General features: G+C 39.4%; 1 protein-coding gene across 1 annotated transcript; it reads left to right on the top strand.

Moving 5' to 3' along the window:
• The first annotated feature begins 6,120 nt into the window (after positions 1–6,120).
• On the top strand, positions 6,121–15,968 carry LOC124478663 (atrial natriuretic peptide receptor 2-like). Its single transcript, XM_047037016.1, has 23 exons — positions 6,121–6,302; positions 6,986–7,076; positions 7,565–7,697; positions 8,441–8,564; positions 8,804–8,908; positions 9,072–9,174; positions 9,468–9,613; positions 9,748–9,820; positions 9,952–10,096; positions 10,211–10,297; positions 10,416–10,559; positions 10,665–10,786; positions 10,959–11,103; positions 11,246–11,294; positions 11,387–11,494; positions 11,661–11,780; positions 12,093–12,186; positions 12,338–12,425; positions 12,535–12,674; positions 12,776–12,928; positions 13,072–13,170; positions 14,324–14,415; positions 15,196–15,968. Exons 1-23 carry the CDS (start codon positions 6,213–6,215, stop codon positions 15,304–15,306), a joined length of 2,562 nt encoding a protein of 853 aa, XP_046892972.1. The 5' UTR covers positions 6,121–6,212; the 3' UTR covers positions 15,307–15,968.
• The last annotated feature ends 840 nt before the right edge of the window (positions 15,969–16,808 follow it).

Raw genomic sequence — 16,808 nt, 5'->3', positions numbered from 1 at the left:
GACCAAAGCTCATACTCAAATCACAGTCGGGGCACAGCTAGATAATCAGCGTCAGCGCCCCTTGGGTACCCAGCATGCAGTGCGGTATGTCAAATAGGCAAAGACTTGTGGAAAATAGTGCGGTTACAACAGCCGTGCGAGGGATTTCAGTTGTTGTGTTTGTAATGTTATTGTTTATCAGTTCATATAATCTTGTTGGTCACCCTGATTGTGCATGTTGTGTATTTTAATAGGACCAGAGAGTCGGCTTCTGTACTGCCATATGCTTTTCTCGCAAGGAGCTGAACATGAGGTCTGCCCTAGCCCGGTTGCCCACATGACTATTGTTAATTGTGCATTGATTGAGATTTTGGAAAGAGATCAACTGAAGAAGAGTTACAATATCTGCTGTTTTTCAGCCATCTTAGGGAAAATGTGTCAATTGTGGGAGGCATGTTTTTGGACTACCCCTAAACCTCATGTGGCTGCTGCATTTCTCCCTTGGCATGACCTGTGCTGGGAGAGAGGGAAACAGCATGGATGGAAGTTGTGTGTGGACAGATGTGTCTTTTTATAGGGGGGAAATGGAATAAGAAATGCATTACAAAATGGCTGATAGGGTTGTATTTATGTAAATGTCCACATTGCCTCAATATCTTTGTGTCAATAAATCAAATATCATTTTGACTGATGGTTTTTCAGACCTTATTGGCTTTGAGATGACATCATTCTGAAGTAGTAGCATGTGCAATTTGACATTGAAATGTAGACAGTTTCTTAACCTTTGTCCCAAAGCTGACCAAAGGTAATACTCTGCCCTTTCTATTCATAAAATCTCAACAGTTGGTGTGTAGCAGAGAGGATAGAAAGACTCACTTGTAACCTTATGCTCATGAGTTTAAATCCCCATTAAGCCTATCGTTGTTGGACAAACATTAAGTTGTTTTGCTTCTACATTGTACATTTTTATAATATTTTGCCATTTTGAGGAGGAACCCGCATCGCTGCTTGCAGCTATATTTGATGTTTGTCATTTGAAGGTGTCTGAGGTGAAAATTCCCCCACAAATAGAGTCTAAAAAATTTTACATTTGAAGCTTCGAGATTGTGAATCTCCGTAATGGTTCAGTAAAGTAGTCCGAATGATGACGTATCATCTATAAAGAGTTGATGACGTTCTGCGTGTGATAGAGACATTGGCCGGGTTTCCCAGATTTGTTAAAAAGCTCTTAACGCTAAGAGTTTCTTAAGAACGTTCTAAGAGCGCTCTGGAACACTCTTAGAACGTTCCTAAGGAGCTTCTTAACAAATCTGGGAAACCCGGCCATTTTCTGTTCATAAAAAGGTTTCCTCTTTGTAAAAAGGTATTTACTCTTGTCAATTGCCGCATCAACCGCTACTGCCTACTGGCGCTGAGGGGCCGTGGGGCCGCCACCTTCAAGAGTGTATGGCTGCAGCCTGCAGCCTCCCGCCTCATGCCCTCACGTCTCATGCCCTCCCGTCTCATGCTTCTACTTTTCAAAATAAACGCTTGTCTGGTCCGCTATTTCTCCTTTCTACTTTGGTGAACGTGTTTTTTTTTAGCTAGACTACAAACTAAAAATCCATTCTAGCAGCCTGGGAGGCCCGGTTGAGTTTAGGCGTCACAACGACGGTTGAGGTTAGGATTAGTTTAAGGCCAGGAGTCGTAGCAGAGGTTGAGGTTAAGGTTAGGCACAACCACGACGGTTGGGGGACAATGATGTTCGGTACAGCACACCGTGCATTTTGTCATCTGCGGTGTTGGTTTTTTTAAAGACACTGATGTGTACCTTAAGGAAAATCACAAAAATAAACCATCAAAGTCTGCAACCATAAATTGCTCTAGGTAACGTTAGCTAATATTCGCTAACAAATGTCAGCATAAAACGCTGATGCAGTCATCGCAGGTTTCATTAAATATACGTTAACATCAGGGAAAACATCCAGAAATCAGCAAACTATATGGATGAAAAAAGTAAAATTTTAAGTTTTTCAATTTATTGCAACAAACGTGCTCACAAATTTACCTTTAACTCCATCCGTACAATAATTCGCGATTAGGTATTTTTGACCCTCGGAGGGCATGAGCCGGGAGGGCATGAGCCATACCCGTCTCGCCACCTTGGAAAGGTCACTCGCTCCACTCGGTGTAATCTGCTTGGCTGGGGCAATAAGCTGTCAGCGCATTTAATTAATCATACCGAACTGAATACCGAACTGATTTTTACGCGGTTTGCTTTGCTGCAAAGGTCATACATGTGGCTATGATACAGGACATGGTTATTATTTTCACAGAATACAACCAATAGTATGGTAATGTTAAAATCTTACTTGTGAAAAGTAATCCCCCGAGCCATGTTTGCGATTGTCCGCCGATTTGAGCAGGAATATGCTGCATAGTGCTGGCATCGTGTTTATTCTGATGCTAAGCAACGAGGAACTTGACCTTTCCAAGATGGCGACTGCATTTATCACACCCAGCAGCCAATGCGGCGTCTCCTCTTTACTATTGTCATTAGGTGCGTTCGACATGACCCGACTTCATGCAGCGCTGCAGCCGGCTGCAGGCAGCTGCAAGCGGCTGACTTGAAACAGTGAATTCTGGTTAAACTTTTTGTCCGACTTGAGACGGCGCCGAGGATATGTCACTGAGACGTCGCCATCAAAGTACCGTGAGATCTATTTGGGAACTGCCGGCTGTGTAGCCGAACGCATTTTCTCAAGAGCAACTGCACGGGGTCTAGTGACGACACAGCTATTTCATGATTGGCCAGACTCACACACGACAACTTTGACGCGTGTTTTGTATTTATTCTGACACCATCAGTTTCGCCAATGCTAAAGTAAGACCAAACTGTTTAATTGAATAAAAAAAAATTGAAGAAAGGGTTTTACTCCGCCTCTTCGCTAACGGAAAGACTACGTTTAATTATAAATAAAGTTAAGTCAGCAAACAGCGCTTAATCGGCCGTGGCTGACGTCTACGCAACAAACCTCAAGAAGCTGAAATGTCCGACTTTACAGAGCCGTTTTCAACTCCTCCCCGACTGCAACTCTCGCCGGTCGTTTCATGCAGCCGCAGTCCATGTCGAACGCACCTTATGGTTCTCCCTATATTAGACATTCTCTGAGAGGAACCTTGAATTGTGAACTGAGCTCGGGTAGTTGGCGTCATGCAATCCCAGCATGCACCAGTCAATATCAAAGACTACAAAAGCCTGCAAAAGCCTTTTTGGGGCAATCTTGTTGTTTATGATCATTGACCAATGCACTTATAGAGAAGCTCTCTCTTGGAAGTCACTTTTGATAAAAGCGTCTGCTAAATGAATAAATGTAAGGACGCCAGAGTAGGACCAACGAAAGTTGATTAGATAGTTGTGTAGCGGCAATGCTCCTGTTTTCCCAGAATGCCCTGCGGCAAGCTGAAAAGTTACAGAGTTAAAGGTTTAAACTTAGTTAGATAAGCATTGTTTGGAGTTTTGTTGTTGTGTTTGTTCTGTTATGATATGTGTAATGTAATGGTCTGTAGTTTGGTTCCAATAAGTGTTCACCCTGAGTGTGAATGTTGTCCAGTTAGATACCCATCTAACCTGTCATTTGAAATATCAACGTGGCGAGATATATTCCTTTCCAGGTGGTATAAATAGTCTGTGCCGGTTAAGTCCGTAGTATTTGGATGCTGATAATGGCAATTGTGTGTTGTTCACACGAGTTTCCTTGGATGCACGTGTAAATCGTTATAATTCATTAAAGCTATTGAATATTTTTATATATTTAAAATACAGAGTTTTTACAGAGAAGTTATATTAATATAAGGCATATTCACCGGCACAGAACAGCCTGTAATGTGATATTACAGATATATCTCGTACATGTGGTACTGGAACATTACAATTATTTTCCGGTTAATTGATGTTACGTAATGAAAAAACATTTTTTACCGTAATTTAATGTGTGTAATCTGGCGTCCCAGGTGCCCAGATAGTTCCCAGTTTTTTTACAGTGTACACTGGTTTGAAACCACAGGTAATGATATTTTCACCCACAAATTGTTTACATGTAATCAAATATCATAATAAATCCTACAACGCAAATGTATTTGTGATCAATGTTTACTTTAACGATTGAAAACAGATGCATCATAGACCGCTGTAGTATGTGTTGCCCGGACAACAGAGGCTAATGTCATGATGCTAATGCTTCAGTGAAATAGTAGTCGACTGTTTCCGAAAGTAGATGTACTTCCTCAATAATATCTGTTTATATTGTACATTACACATCACAATTGTGTGTCATATCACAAAGTAAAATGAGAAAATAGTTATCACCCAGGCCTCTTTGCTTGTGGCGTTTCTGCAGCTGCCTTGCAGTGAAGCAGTTAGCCTAGCTATCTCCCAGAATTTAACGAGCTGCTAAACTAATGTTCTGCTAGAGATAATCACGCACATTTTCGTGACGTTAGAGACGCTAGTAGCGTCAGTGACTGTGGCTAGCAAGTTAGCCACCGTTAGCTTCACTTCAAGCCACAAAAAAACACATTTCTACTTAAACCGTGCAACGGAACTTAAATAAAAATACGAGCAACTCAATCGCTAACAAGACAAAACTTTTGACACCTACGTTGTCTATGTAGTCTGAATATTGACTGATCCTTAGGGGTGCAAAAATAAACATTAAGAAATATATATGTGAGAGAACAATGGTTGTGCTCGCCGAAGGCGTGAGAACACCCAATGAGCTATATGAATACATATTCATTGATGAGGTTGGACTCACCTGGTGAAGACGAGGCGCCGGGGCAGAAATTTCATTGGCCAGCACGCCATTGTTGAGGTCCCCCCCGAGCGTGGTGGGAACATCACTTTGTGTGCTGCAATGGGTTGAGCAGGCAGTACTGTACTCTTCAGAAATAAAACTTTTTTTGAACGCGAGTTACATTCTGTGAACAAGAAGAGATTTGGTGGCAGAAGAGTCATTTTGCAAAAGAAGTGTCAGGTTTAGCATTTTGTGTGTGAGGTTTTTAGTTTTGTGTCTGCAGTTTTGAGAAAGCCATTATTGTTTTGAGTGAGTAAGTAAGACTTTATTTATATAGCACATTTCATACAAGAATTGCAGCTCAAGGTGCTTTACATAAAATCAACAAAAACAATAATACAAGCGATAAAAGTAATAGATCTAACACATATAACAAACCAGACTAGACACACTCTATCTGCGGTCTCTCAAATCCGTCTTAGACCCAAGCTGCCACTTGCAGTTTCCACACATTTAACAACCCAGACAAGCCGCACTCTATCTGCGGTCTCTCGAATACGTCTTATATCCGAGCTGCACTTGCAGTTTCCACTTGCATAACAACCCAGACAAGCCGCACTCTATCTGCGGTCTCTCGAATCCGTCTTAGATCCGAGCTGCACTTCCAGTTTCCACACGCATAACAACCCAGACAAGCCGCACTCTATCTGCGGTCTCTCGAATCTGTCTTAGATCCGAGCTGCCACTTGCAGTTTCCAAACATATAACAAACCAGACTAGTCGCACTTTATCTGCGGTCTATCGAATCCGTCTTAGATGGCTAGCTGCCTAGCGCAGTTTCCAAAACATGTAACACAACAAAACACACTCTCCACAAACCAGAAATCGCAGTCTTTGCGGTATCTCGATACACAGTCTTTGTGGTTTCCCAATAAAATAAAAAACAAAAATAAAGTAAAATTATGATAATAAAAAATAATAAATAAACAAGATATAATAATAATAATACAAATAAAAGAAAAATGTTACTCAACAAAATACAATCCGCAGTTGAGAAACGTGTGTTAACAATTGTGAAAAACTGTAAGACACCCAGCACATGCAGTGTTGTAGGCTCTAAACACAATCTAGATTATATATATTTCTTTAAAGTGAAACAACATTAAAACCTTTAAAATGTAATTATAAATGAAGCAGAGCATGTATCACAAGAACACAATCAACATTTGCGATCAGAACAACATGATCCAACATTGTTTTTAGGCAGTGCTAAGGTGAAGAGATGAAGGTTAATCAAGGCTCCGTGAATGAGGTCCGGACCTTGATTGGAGAGTCTCTTTGCCTGATTGAACAATTTGGGGCTTCAGTACCTCTCCTAGCTTAGAGCAGAGGGCAAGTGGAACGCACACGCACAAACACTCACACACAGACGCATAAACGTTCATACTAACAGGTCAGATGGTCTGTCAGCCTGGAGCTGCCTCTCACACAGTAACAGTTCTCATGGCTCTATGGAGTACCTCAGTCCTCTACCTTTCTCTCTTCTTGGTGAGTACATAGCACAGTTGAGGAATCCTGTTGTACGTCCATGTAAAAAGGCTGTTACCATTGGGTTGTCATAAGACATTATGCTTGCCTATAAGGTTATTGGAGGTGTGGTAGATGTAAGCTTTGTGTTTTCAATAGCACCATGTCTGTGTCAATACCTTGCCAGTTTGCGTAAGTAAATATACAGTTCATTCATCCAGTTGAGTGTGATAATCAAACTGGTTGGATATATAAAGTCCTGGTTTTCCCTGCTGTTGAGGAAACTCCCGGTGCTTTTGTTGCCATGTCAGAAACATTTGTGGCTGCGGACATGACCTGCGTCATTTCATTTTGCCAAATAGATTTGTAAGGTTGCTTAACTTTTGCTTTTTTGCTGTATTTAGTTTTTTTATGAATCCACTTTTAAGGCTGAATGAAGTGATAAATTACAGAGATTTCTTTCTCGGGTTTTATGAGACATCAACTTCTACAGTTGGTTTTGTGAAAGGGCTCATTTCTGTGTTAACCATAACAGCAATTTGCTTGGGTTGAAGCAATTTGCACTATAAATAATTTGGTCACTATCCTGTTCATGGTTTAGAGATGCCCTTATTTATACTTACAGTCTATCATCAGAACATGATCATCATTATAATCCAAAAGATGTTTGGATGTGCTAATTCTACTATGTCCTAATCCGTAAGGTGGTGGATGGTTGGCATGATCTGGATAACACAGAGTATGACTGTTGGCCAATAGATAACCCTAATGACTACAACATGATCAACTGTGGAGGTACGTTGTGAACATTTTATATTTCACTTACCATTTTGTTTGTCATTAAAGCTTGTGAGGGATATGAAAACTTAAAAAAGGATCAGTGGATGTTAATATTTATCTTGTTTTGTTAATACAAACTCAGCTGATTTTTTGTAAATTATTCTATTTTTTGTCAACCTTACTCTATTGTTGTGAAATTAACTGTAGCTACAATATTGTAGCTCTGTGTACAGTGTTGCTGTGAAGTTACGTATTACTTAAATTTGTCATACATTTAATTCAATGTTTTGTTTTGGTCTCTTTTTGATGGTCATAATTCAACATCTGGCAAGCAGTCATTCAAAACAGATGCATTTGGTGGTCACACAGAACTGATGCATTGTCATGATAATAATGTTGTCACATGTTTGTAAAAAGTGAATGTATGTAATTCTACATACTTGCATGAGTGTGGATGTGCGTACAGTATGTGTGTACACACATGCAATTCTGTGTGTTTGCAGGACTGGAAATGGCCTGGGTGCAGCGACCTCCAGAGAAGGTGACTGACGGAGAGGAATTCAATGTGACATACACTGTGACAGCACCGGATTCATTTTATGAGTATGCAGTCAAGAACAAGATCTTCCAGTTCAGGTGATTGAGCTTGTGTCTGGAATTATTTCTGAGTGGGATGCACCGCAATATCACTGCAATAGATGAAATAAGCTTCCTGTTTATTTTAGAAAGTATTGTAGAAAGTATACAATTTGATGAAGTGTTACAGTAAAATATGTAGAAAATGTAACTGTCTCTCACTAGCTCTCTCTTTCTCTGTATATAGTATAGATACTATAAGACCAAAAGTACGTAAAAAATGTGTTCAGGTCAGGGATCATCTTAAAGCCAATTACCAATGGTGGCTGTTTTTATGGTTTTGGGCAGGAGCCCTTAGTTCAACTGGTGGAATATTAATGCAAAAGCTTTCCTGTTTCACCTTGATAATGCCCACATTATCCCCACAAGTGAGATCCATACAGAAATGTTTTGTTTGATGGTGTTTGTCTGACCCAAACACAATTAAATGCATTTGGGAAACTTTCTAATGCTATCTGCAAGCCAGGTCTGATCACCCAACATCAGTTCCTAGCATTCTTAATGCTTTATTTGGCTAAATGGAAGCAAATTCTGCATCAAGTTCCAGCATTTCTTGAAAAGCCTTCCTGGAAAACAGGTATATAAACAAAGTGGGAACCAACTCCATGTTAAGGCACATAGTTTTAAAATGAGAGATTCAACATGCAGGTATCCGTATACTGAGTGGGGTCCAAATATATAGTCATATAATGTTTACACACACTCACATGAAAGCACAATAACATACCCACATCTTTCCTCAGCAATGCTTCAGAAGCCAAAAGGTTCTGCCATGAACATGACTGCCCTGCCAACTGGAACAATGCCAACGAGATTAACTGCTGTGTTTACCATGCCAACATCCACTCCTGCCCTCTTGCCCTCATGGTTAGAACAGAACCACCAGACAATGGAGGACAAGTGGCTCATTTTAATATGTGTGAATGCATCCAGATTAGTGTTAACACACCTCAAGCTCATCCAACACACACACACACACACACACACAAATAGAAATACAAATTATTAATAATTTTTCTTAATTACCAAAAGCAGTCCAAGTGTAATTCATACAACCTTGATTGCACAATGTGCTCCTTTTAACGTTGGTTTATAAATGTCAACAGAGGCAAGGAGGAATCTGCGGACCATGGATCCCTGATGACGGCAAGATAGTGACACACACAGTGTCCAAAGCAGGAAAGATGAGTCAGCAGCTCTGGACTTCAAAGGTGCTGACTCATGAATGTGGTTCTCCTGTGATTGGTACAAAAAGTTGAAAAAAAGTCCAGCGGCTACTGAAATCGAATCAAATGAGTGCATAGTCATAGCTGGGTGTGCTGTTCATTACACACACTAATCTTTACTCAAGTATTGATTCGTGGTCCCCTCTAGGTGGTTCTGGTCCATGTGGGAGTGACCTCGGTTATCGCTCATATCAAAATAGGACAAATGCATGCAGCGCTGGAGTCCAAGGTGCTGGTTGTCAGTGCCCAAGGTCAGTGTGTCAACATTTATTGTTCTGTACAACATTGGATTCCCTCAAGGCTGCTCATCTGCAAGCTCTTTGTAGCCACTTTTGTACTCAATGCCCAACATCCAAAAATGTTGTTGTGTGATCTAGTCTCCCATTTTAGGACCACCTCTGCCATTCACTATACATGATGGATCAGCGGTATTTTGTTCTTTCATAACACTCATAGGTACTTTCATAACAGTTGCATAGACATCCATTTGAGTGTTTGACAGACAGTCTGTGTGTGTGTGTGTGTGTGTGTGTGTGTATACCAGTGTGTGGGGATGATGTGTGTGAGTTGGAGGAGAGCTGTCTCAACTGCCCAGCAGACTGTGGCGTCTGTCCAATGTCCATTACCATCAAGGTGGCCATCGGACTGCCGGTCGCCCTCTTCTGTTGTGGTTTCATCTTAACCATGGTGGTACGGCACCACGGCAAATGATAACACTGAAAATCTTTGAAAATTTTCATTCTCAGTCAATTTGTCACTTTGTGTCAATATGACACATTTTCAATATTTAATATTTCATAAAACATTGTATTTTTTTTCTGTAGTGGCTCCAGTATCAGAAACAAAAGATGTTTTGGGATGAAAGCTGGATCATCAGTTATAAGAACATAATGTTTGGTATGTTGTTTCAGACCAATATGGTTAGATTTGGTTCTATATACATATCATTTATTTAAAGAATACAAATACTATGGGTGTTGCTGATATGTTAACTAGTCCCCATTCACCTCCCTCTGTATCCTCCCCAGGAAAAGCATGTTACATGGGCTTCTGCAGCACCACCAGTCTACAACCGGTAAAGAGTCACTCCAGTGTCAGCCGAACTACTGATGTGACTGTATGTACTGTGGTCAACAATACCTTCAAACAGGGTTTCATTCAACCTGGCATCTAGTGAGAAGTCCTTCTTTTATATTTCTCTTCTATTTTATTCATTTTAGTCTTTTTCAAATGTTTATCCAAGTATTTATCTGTCTGGTGAATGTCATAAAATCTATTGACTGACAGTGATGGGAGAACTGTAGCAGTGAAACACATCCAAAAGAAACATTTCACACTCACAAAAACCGTTAGGAAGGAAGTGAAAGAAGTAAGGTAAGCTAAGTTCTTATTGAACCAATACAGTGGGCAACTCTTTTGTCAAATACTGTACTTACTAAATGTATTCTGAACTGGAATAATGCCATTTCCTCTGTAAAATATTTCTTATTAGGGAATTGGATCACCCTAACCTCTCTAAATTCATTGGTGGATCTACTGAAGTTCCCTATGTCAGTATTATAACTGAGTACTGTCCTAAAGGAAGTCTTGCTGATGTCCTACTCAATGAGGACATCCCAATCAACTGGGGATTCAGGTGAATAAATTAATCTGATTAGATCAGTTTGACATTTTCTACAGATAATCTTGAGATATTCTACAGCAAAAACTCATTCTGCCTGCTTTGTGTACTGATAATTAGGTTGTCCTTCGCCACTGACATAGCACGGGGCATGACTTATCTTCACCAACACAAAATGTTTCATGGGAGACTCCACTCAAGAAACTGCATCATTGATGACCGCTGGGTCTGCAAGATCTCAGGTGATCACAATTATTTAATCTACTTTATCATGGCAGGATTGTTCATAAAGGTAGGTTGATGTCTCACTTTAAATCTTTTACAAATCATTGAGGTGGATTCTGTGGATTCACTTGGTTGTGACTACTATGGCAGATATGGACAAAGACAGGTGAAGGCAATTTATTTTCCTAGACTATGGGCTTACGGCATACAGAAAGGAGGACTTTGAGGCAGTCAGCAATGGGTTCCACTGTGTGGATATCTGCCGTATATACTGCGCCCCCGAGGTCCTTCTGGGAAGCAGCTCCAGTATCACTCCAGCGGCTGACATTTACAGGTAATTACAAGAATTCTTGGCACCGGTTGAAAAGATTTTTCATTTATCTGGATTCATGATTTGAAATAGTATCTGTAATGAATTGTGTATAAGTATATGTATACAGCGTTCTTGAATGAACATTGTTTGCTCCACTCCCTAGTTACTCTATCATCCTAGTTGAGATTGCTACTCGCTCTGACCTTATCTCAGTGAGTATGAAATACCCACTTTTAGGCTAGTGGACTTGGTGTTTGTAAACCTGTTTTGTAAACAGTGTCTTCTTATGCAACCCACTGACCAGGACCAAAATGAAGGGGTCAACATGGATATCATGTGGCGGCCTCCACTGCCTGAAATGAAAGCTGGGAAAGCGGACACCGACTGTCCTAATCGAGGAGACTACTGTGAGGTCTGTTACAGGATTTAGAATTTGGGTTGACGGTTTATTCGTTTATTTGTTCAGTTCTTTTAGAAAAAGAAATACAGATCAACACTATCATACTCTGACTCTACTTTGATGTCCAATGTGTTAGCCAATTGACTACAATACAGCCAAACTCCTTTCTTATTGACAGCTAATCAAGAAGTGCTGGTCCCATAACCTCACTTTGAGGCCAACGTTTGACCAGGTGAAGAAGATACTGGATAAGATGAACCCACACAAAGTTAGCCCTGTCGACATGATGATGAACCTGGTAATTTACTGTAGGGGTGTGACATAATTGTTTGTTAAAAAATACAACAACAAATTGATGAGTACAAATATTTCTTCAAAATATATATATGGTAGTTTTAAGACATAAAAAAACCCATCACAATCTGTTATTTACAAAAATTCTATCAGTTATTAAATAAATAAATAGATCAATACATTTGCGTTATTTAGTTCCCGCTGACAATATTAAATCAGATTTGGCTTGTAATCAGATATGTTCAATGTATGTTTCAAATCCATTGTGATTGTTAAGTAACACAAATTAAATGTTTAGAAAATCCTTCCTTTCTAGATGGAGAAATACAGCAAGCATTTGGAGGCCATTGTAGCTGAAAGAACACAAGATCTTCTTCAAGAGAAACAGAAGACAGATCGCTTGCTTTACAGTAAGTCAGTAGGCTACATCAAGAGGACTTGGAGTGTATAATTCTTCTATGCATAAATGTATTACAGTCATTTTATTTTTTCCAATAATTGCTGCCATCTAGTGGTAAAAATATGATGCCAGCAGTTTTGTAAAATGTTAACGGCTCTCAGGTATGCTACCAAAGCCAGTGGCTGATGACCTCCGGCAGGGTCGTACAGCAGAGGCACAGAGCTACTCCAACGCAACTGTCTACTTTAGGTAAGTGATACTGAAGGGTCTTCATCAATAGCCTACCAACCCAATAGTTTAGCTTTTTATTTTTATTTGTTTTGAAAAATACACTTTTTATTTTCCTCATTGGGAACAGTGACATAGTGGGTTTCACACAGCTGTCTGGTGCCAGTACTCCCCACCAAGTGGTGAACTTTCTCAACCAGCTCTACACAACCTTTGATGACATAATTGACAAATACGACGTGTACAAAGTGGAGACAATTGGGGATGCTTGTGAGTATTTTTTGCATGAAGCACGCATTGGCTATGTCTGTCTGTATGTCTCACTTATCTCTCTTTCTCTTCTTCCCTTTGTGTAATTTCTGTCTTTCCAGACATGGTTGTTTCTGGTGTTCCCAATGAAAACGGCATAAACCATGCAGGTGAAATTGCCAGCATGGCCTTGGACCTGGTCAATGTTTGCCATGCCTTCAAAATCCCCCACAAACCCACCACCCAGCTAAAGATACGAGCAGGCATCCACTCAGGTACTCTCTGCCTGAAACCTTTCTATGTTATAATCTCATTGCCTGAATGAAATTTGAAAAACAAATTATGACTGGTATGATTTTTTTCATTTATGATCTGAGACACATTTACAACCATGATGTGTACATTTCTTTTTTCATAGGACCTGTTGTCGCAGGTGTTGTAGGGACCAAAATGCCTCGGTACTGTTTATTTGGTGACACGGTGAACACGTCTTCACGGATGGAATCAACAAGTGAAGGTACTCAGGCAAAAATGAGATTACGGTACATTACTTTAATTAATATCTGTATCCAGGTTGAATATTTTAAAAGAGCGTGGGAGACACGCTAAAAATAAAATCTCCTGTTTGTTTTGTTCAAGCCAAGGTTAAGTGTATTGTTCATAGGGCAGCTAATGACGTTGACTTTAAAAGGGCCACAGAATGAGTCCCTGTGCGAAGCTCGATTTCCTTTTTCTCTGTCTTCCTGCACCCTGCAGAGCAGTTAGGGAAGGGGGGGGGGGGGCATTTATGTACACTGAGCTCCTAATCCTCTGATCCAAGACAACAGGTTAATGGTGGCAAATAGGTGCTCTAGACTATCCCAGATTGGAAAAGTGAAATACAATAACAATAGATAATGTTACTACAATATGTAGATATTTCTTAAATACATTCAGTAAATAAACAAGTTGATACATCACAAATTTTTGGAGGTTTTTCTCTGCAGTTTGTAGGTCTGAATTCTTGTAATATGGCACTTATGTTAAAGAAAAGGATCCGTCTCCACCAATAGTGGGATATTGATTAAGGTTTTGGGATTTATACAACTTTGTCAGTCAACGGAGAGGAGAGAGACCAAAGACCAGACAAGAATAGTGACCAAATAAAAGAAGCAGTAATGGTTTGTTAAAAAGACTCTCTGACTCTCAGTCAGCGAGTTCATCAACAGCTGGTAGATGGAAAAGCATATTAAGGAATACAAAAAGACAGTTCTAGTATCATATCAAATGGGGCCCTGACAGCTTTCTTTCTGGTCAAGCACAGGCCATGGGAACAACAAATAAAAAAGGTGACAAATACAAATGTAACAATTATTTATTGTTCATTAATTTCTAAATATATAGAGACATCTAGACAATGACATGCTTAGAATGAGGTGACCGACGACAACAACAAAATTGCAAAACAAAAAGTACAACATACAGACTGTAATTCAAGAATCAATCAACATACAGTTGTATTATGAAGACAACAACATGACAAATGTGAAGATAACAATGGATTATATACTATAACATAATAAGATAATGTAAAGGAAGAATTTGCTGATACTTGATCTACTGATTGGGATTACATTCAAATGGCAATTTGTCCCATTACTCCGATGCATACTTCTTTGTTATGTCCCCAGCCCTTAAAATACAGGTAAGTGGAGATACTGCTGAGCTGCTTCACACTCTAGGAGGGTATGTCCTGACTTGCAGGGGATCACTGAATGTCAAGGTAAGCTAACAATAACTAAACAAAATAAAATATGTCTTTAGTATGTATATTTAAATATTGTTATCCAATTAAAGATGAGGAGTAAGTGACATACTATAAATAAGCAATCCCTGCCTCTTAGTTTAGATACATATATGTGACAGACTGTTCACTATTCTTTACTACAATGGGAATTAGTCAAGCTACAGGTGAGCACTGTTTCAGCCATTTTCATGTGAGATTCCATTGATTTCTTTGTGTATTTGCTTATGTGTACAGGCTCTAGATCTAAATTATGTTGGATTGTTCACTAAACTCACTAATATTCTATAAACATTTGAGAATTTTGCATTTGTATATTTGAGGGAGATTTGATACTATTTGTAATTATTTTTTATTAAAGGCTTTGTGGGTCTTTCTGATATTCCCTTTATTGGTCTCCAGAATATTTCTTAAAGCAATGACCCTACACCCCATTTGAATAGAAGGATTTAGTTATAGCACAGGGTTGATACTGACTTATGAAATACAGGTTGGAACAAAAGGTCGGGTGGGGGGTAGGGGAGACATTGGTCCTATGAGATGGGACCCCATACTTCTTTCTCATTGGAAGACTGTATGTCTCAATAAGGGTCTGGCCTCAGCAGCTGAGTACACATATCCCCTAGCATTCTGTATTCATGAAGATGCACATGCTCTCCAAACACTGTCCCTCTTTATTAAGAGACACACTCAACTGGTAGAGATGCTATGGACAGAAGAGACTGCGAGACAGACATACTTTGTGTTTTGTTCTTCCAGGGTAAAGGTGATATGACAACATGGTGGCTGGAATCAAAGAGAGAAGAGGATACAGACCCTGTGCTTAAAGCAGCTGACTTCAGGAGTGTCCCTGTACCAGTTAGCAACTAGTCAACAAGCCATATGTACCACAGTAGGTTTTACCCAGTTCAATTAGAGTATTGTTCAATTAAAACCTGACATATACAGTTTCCAGAGCTTTAAGACTCCTAAAGCTACAGTATGTTGATAATCTGATCTGTGGAAAGTACATTCATTAGTATTGTGTTAGTATTTGTTTATGTATTCTAACTGGAAAATGTATGAAGAGATGCAAACAACAAGGTATTAGAATCAGTCACCTACACATTTTACCTTTACCTGGGTACCCATCCGATTGTCTTAAGAAAAGTAACATAATATTTTAGGTTACACAAAGTAAGCACCTCTAAAATAATTCACAATAATAGGCACTGTATACAGGCATACTGTATAGTGAGTTGAAATTGATATCATGTGGCAGAACAAGTAAATAAAATGTATTTAATTGTGTCATTAGCAATTTGAAGATGTAAATGCAGTTACCAACTGATAATTGCTGTGTTTCCATGTTATTACAATGCATTACTTTGGTGGTGTAGTGAAGGTAGTAGTCATTTTGCATTTTGTATTTTCACACATCTCATGATTAAAGAGCCACCAAAAATAAGTAAAAGATGTAAATGAAGTAGAATTGCTCCACTCCTGTTCATCTGCATTTACTGTCAAGTAGGCCTACTAGTGAAGTAGTCTATTTTACAATTGTTCACAATTGCTAAAACACTAAACCCCATTCTCTGAATCAAATGTTCAGTGAACTAAACCAATTTGTCAAATCAGACACTCTTTTGGCAAAACTTTAAACACATTCTCATTCACTAAACACATTTTGCACTGTGATGCACTTGTGCTACAAAATGGTAAACACAAGGGGCAAACAGTAAACACAACTACAACACAGTTGTCATCTGTAAAACACAATGACTCAAAATTGTTCACACTTCTAATGGTGGTTTGGGACAATGTCACCTTTCACTGTGGTGTCTATATACAATAGTTCAACATCAACCAGCATTTTTTACTGTAAATGTTTACCTTCCACCACACAGCCCTTTTCTCAACCCAATTGAAGAGTTTTTCTCTGTGTGGCGGTGAAAGGTCTATGACTGAAACCCATATACCAGGGTCATTCTGAAAGAACTGCCACCCAGCCAACCTCAACCCTCAAGGAAGACAGGGAAAAACTCTCGGAAAAGGAGGAGAGAAAATTGAAGAAACCTTGGGAGGAGCAATTCAGTGAGGGATCCCCTCCTCCAGAGACGGTTGGCAAAACAGAGGTGCAGTACACAGGCTAAACATAGTCATACATCAGGAAAGTGTCAATGGGTGTTGAAACACCAAAATCCAGTGTTTCAAAATCCAAAATAAATTATCTTTATTGCTACGTAAATGCATTTACTGTGTATACATAAACAAATTTGTCTTTACATGGAACTACATGTCCTGGATGTTGTGTTCTCCATTTTTATGTGTCGTGTCAAATGATTGCTCCATGGTGTTTATATATTGATTTGCTGTGTTTATGATCTGACAGC

Source organism: Hypomesus transpacificus, chromosome 16 (assembly GCF_021917145.1).
Source record: "Hypomesus transpacificus isolate Combined female chromosome 16, fHypTra1, whole genome shotgun sequence".
Classification (NCBI taxonomy): Eukaryota; Metazoa; Chordata; class Actinopteri; order Osmeriformes; family Osmeridae; genus Hypomesus; species Hypomesus transpacificus.
The sequence above is the reverse complement of the archived record's forward strand: the minus strand, read 5'-3'. Positions and strand labels throughout refer to the sequence as shown.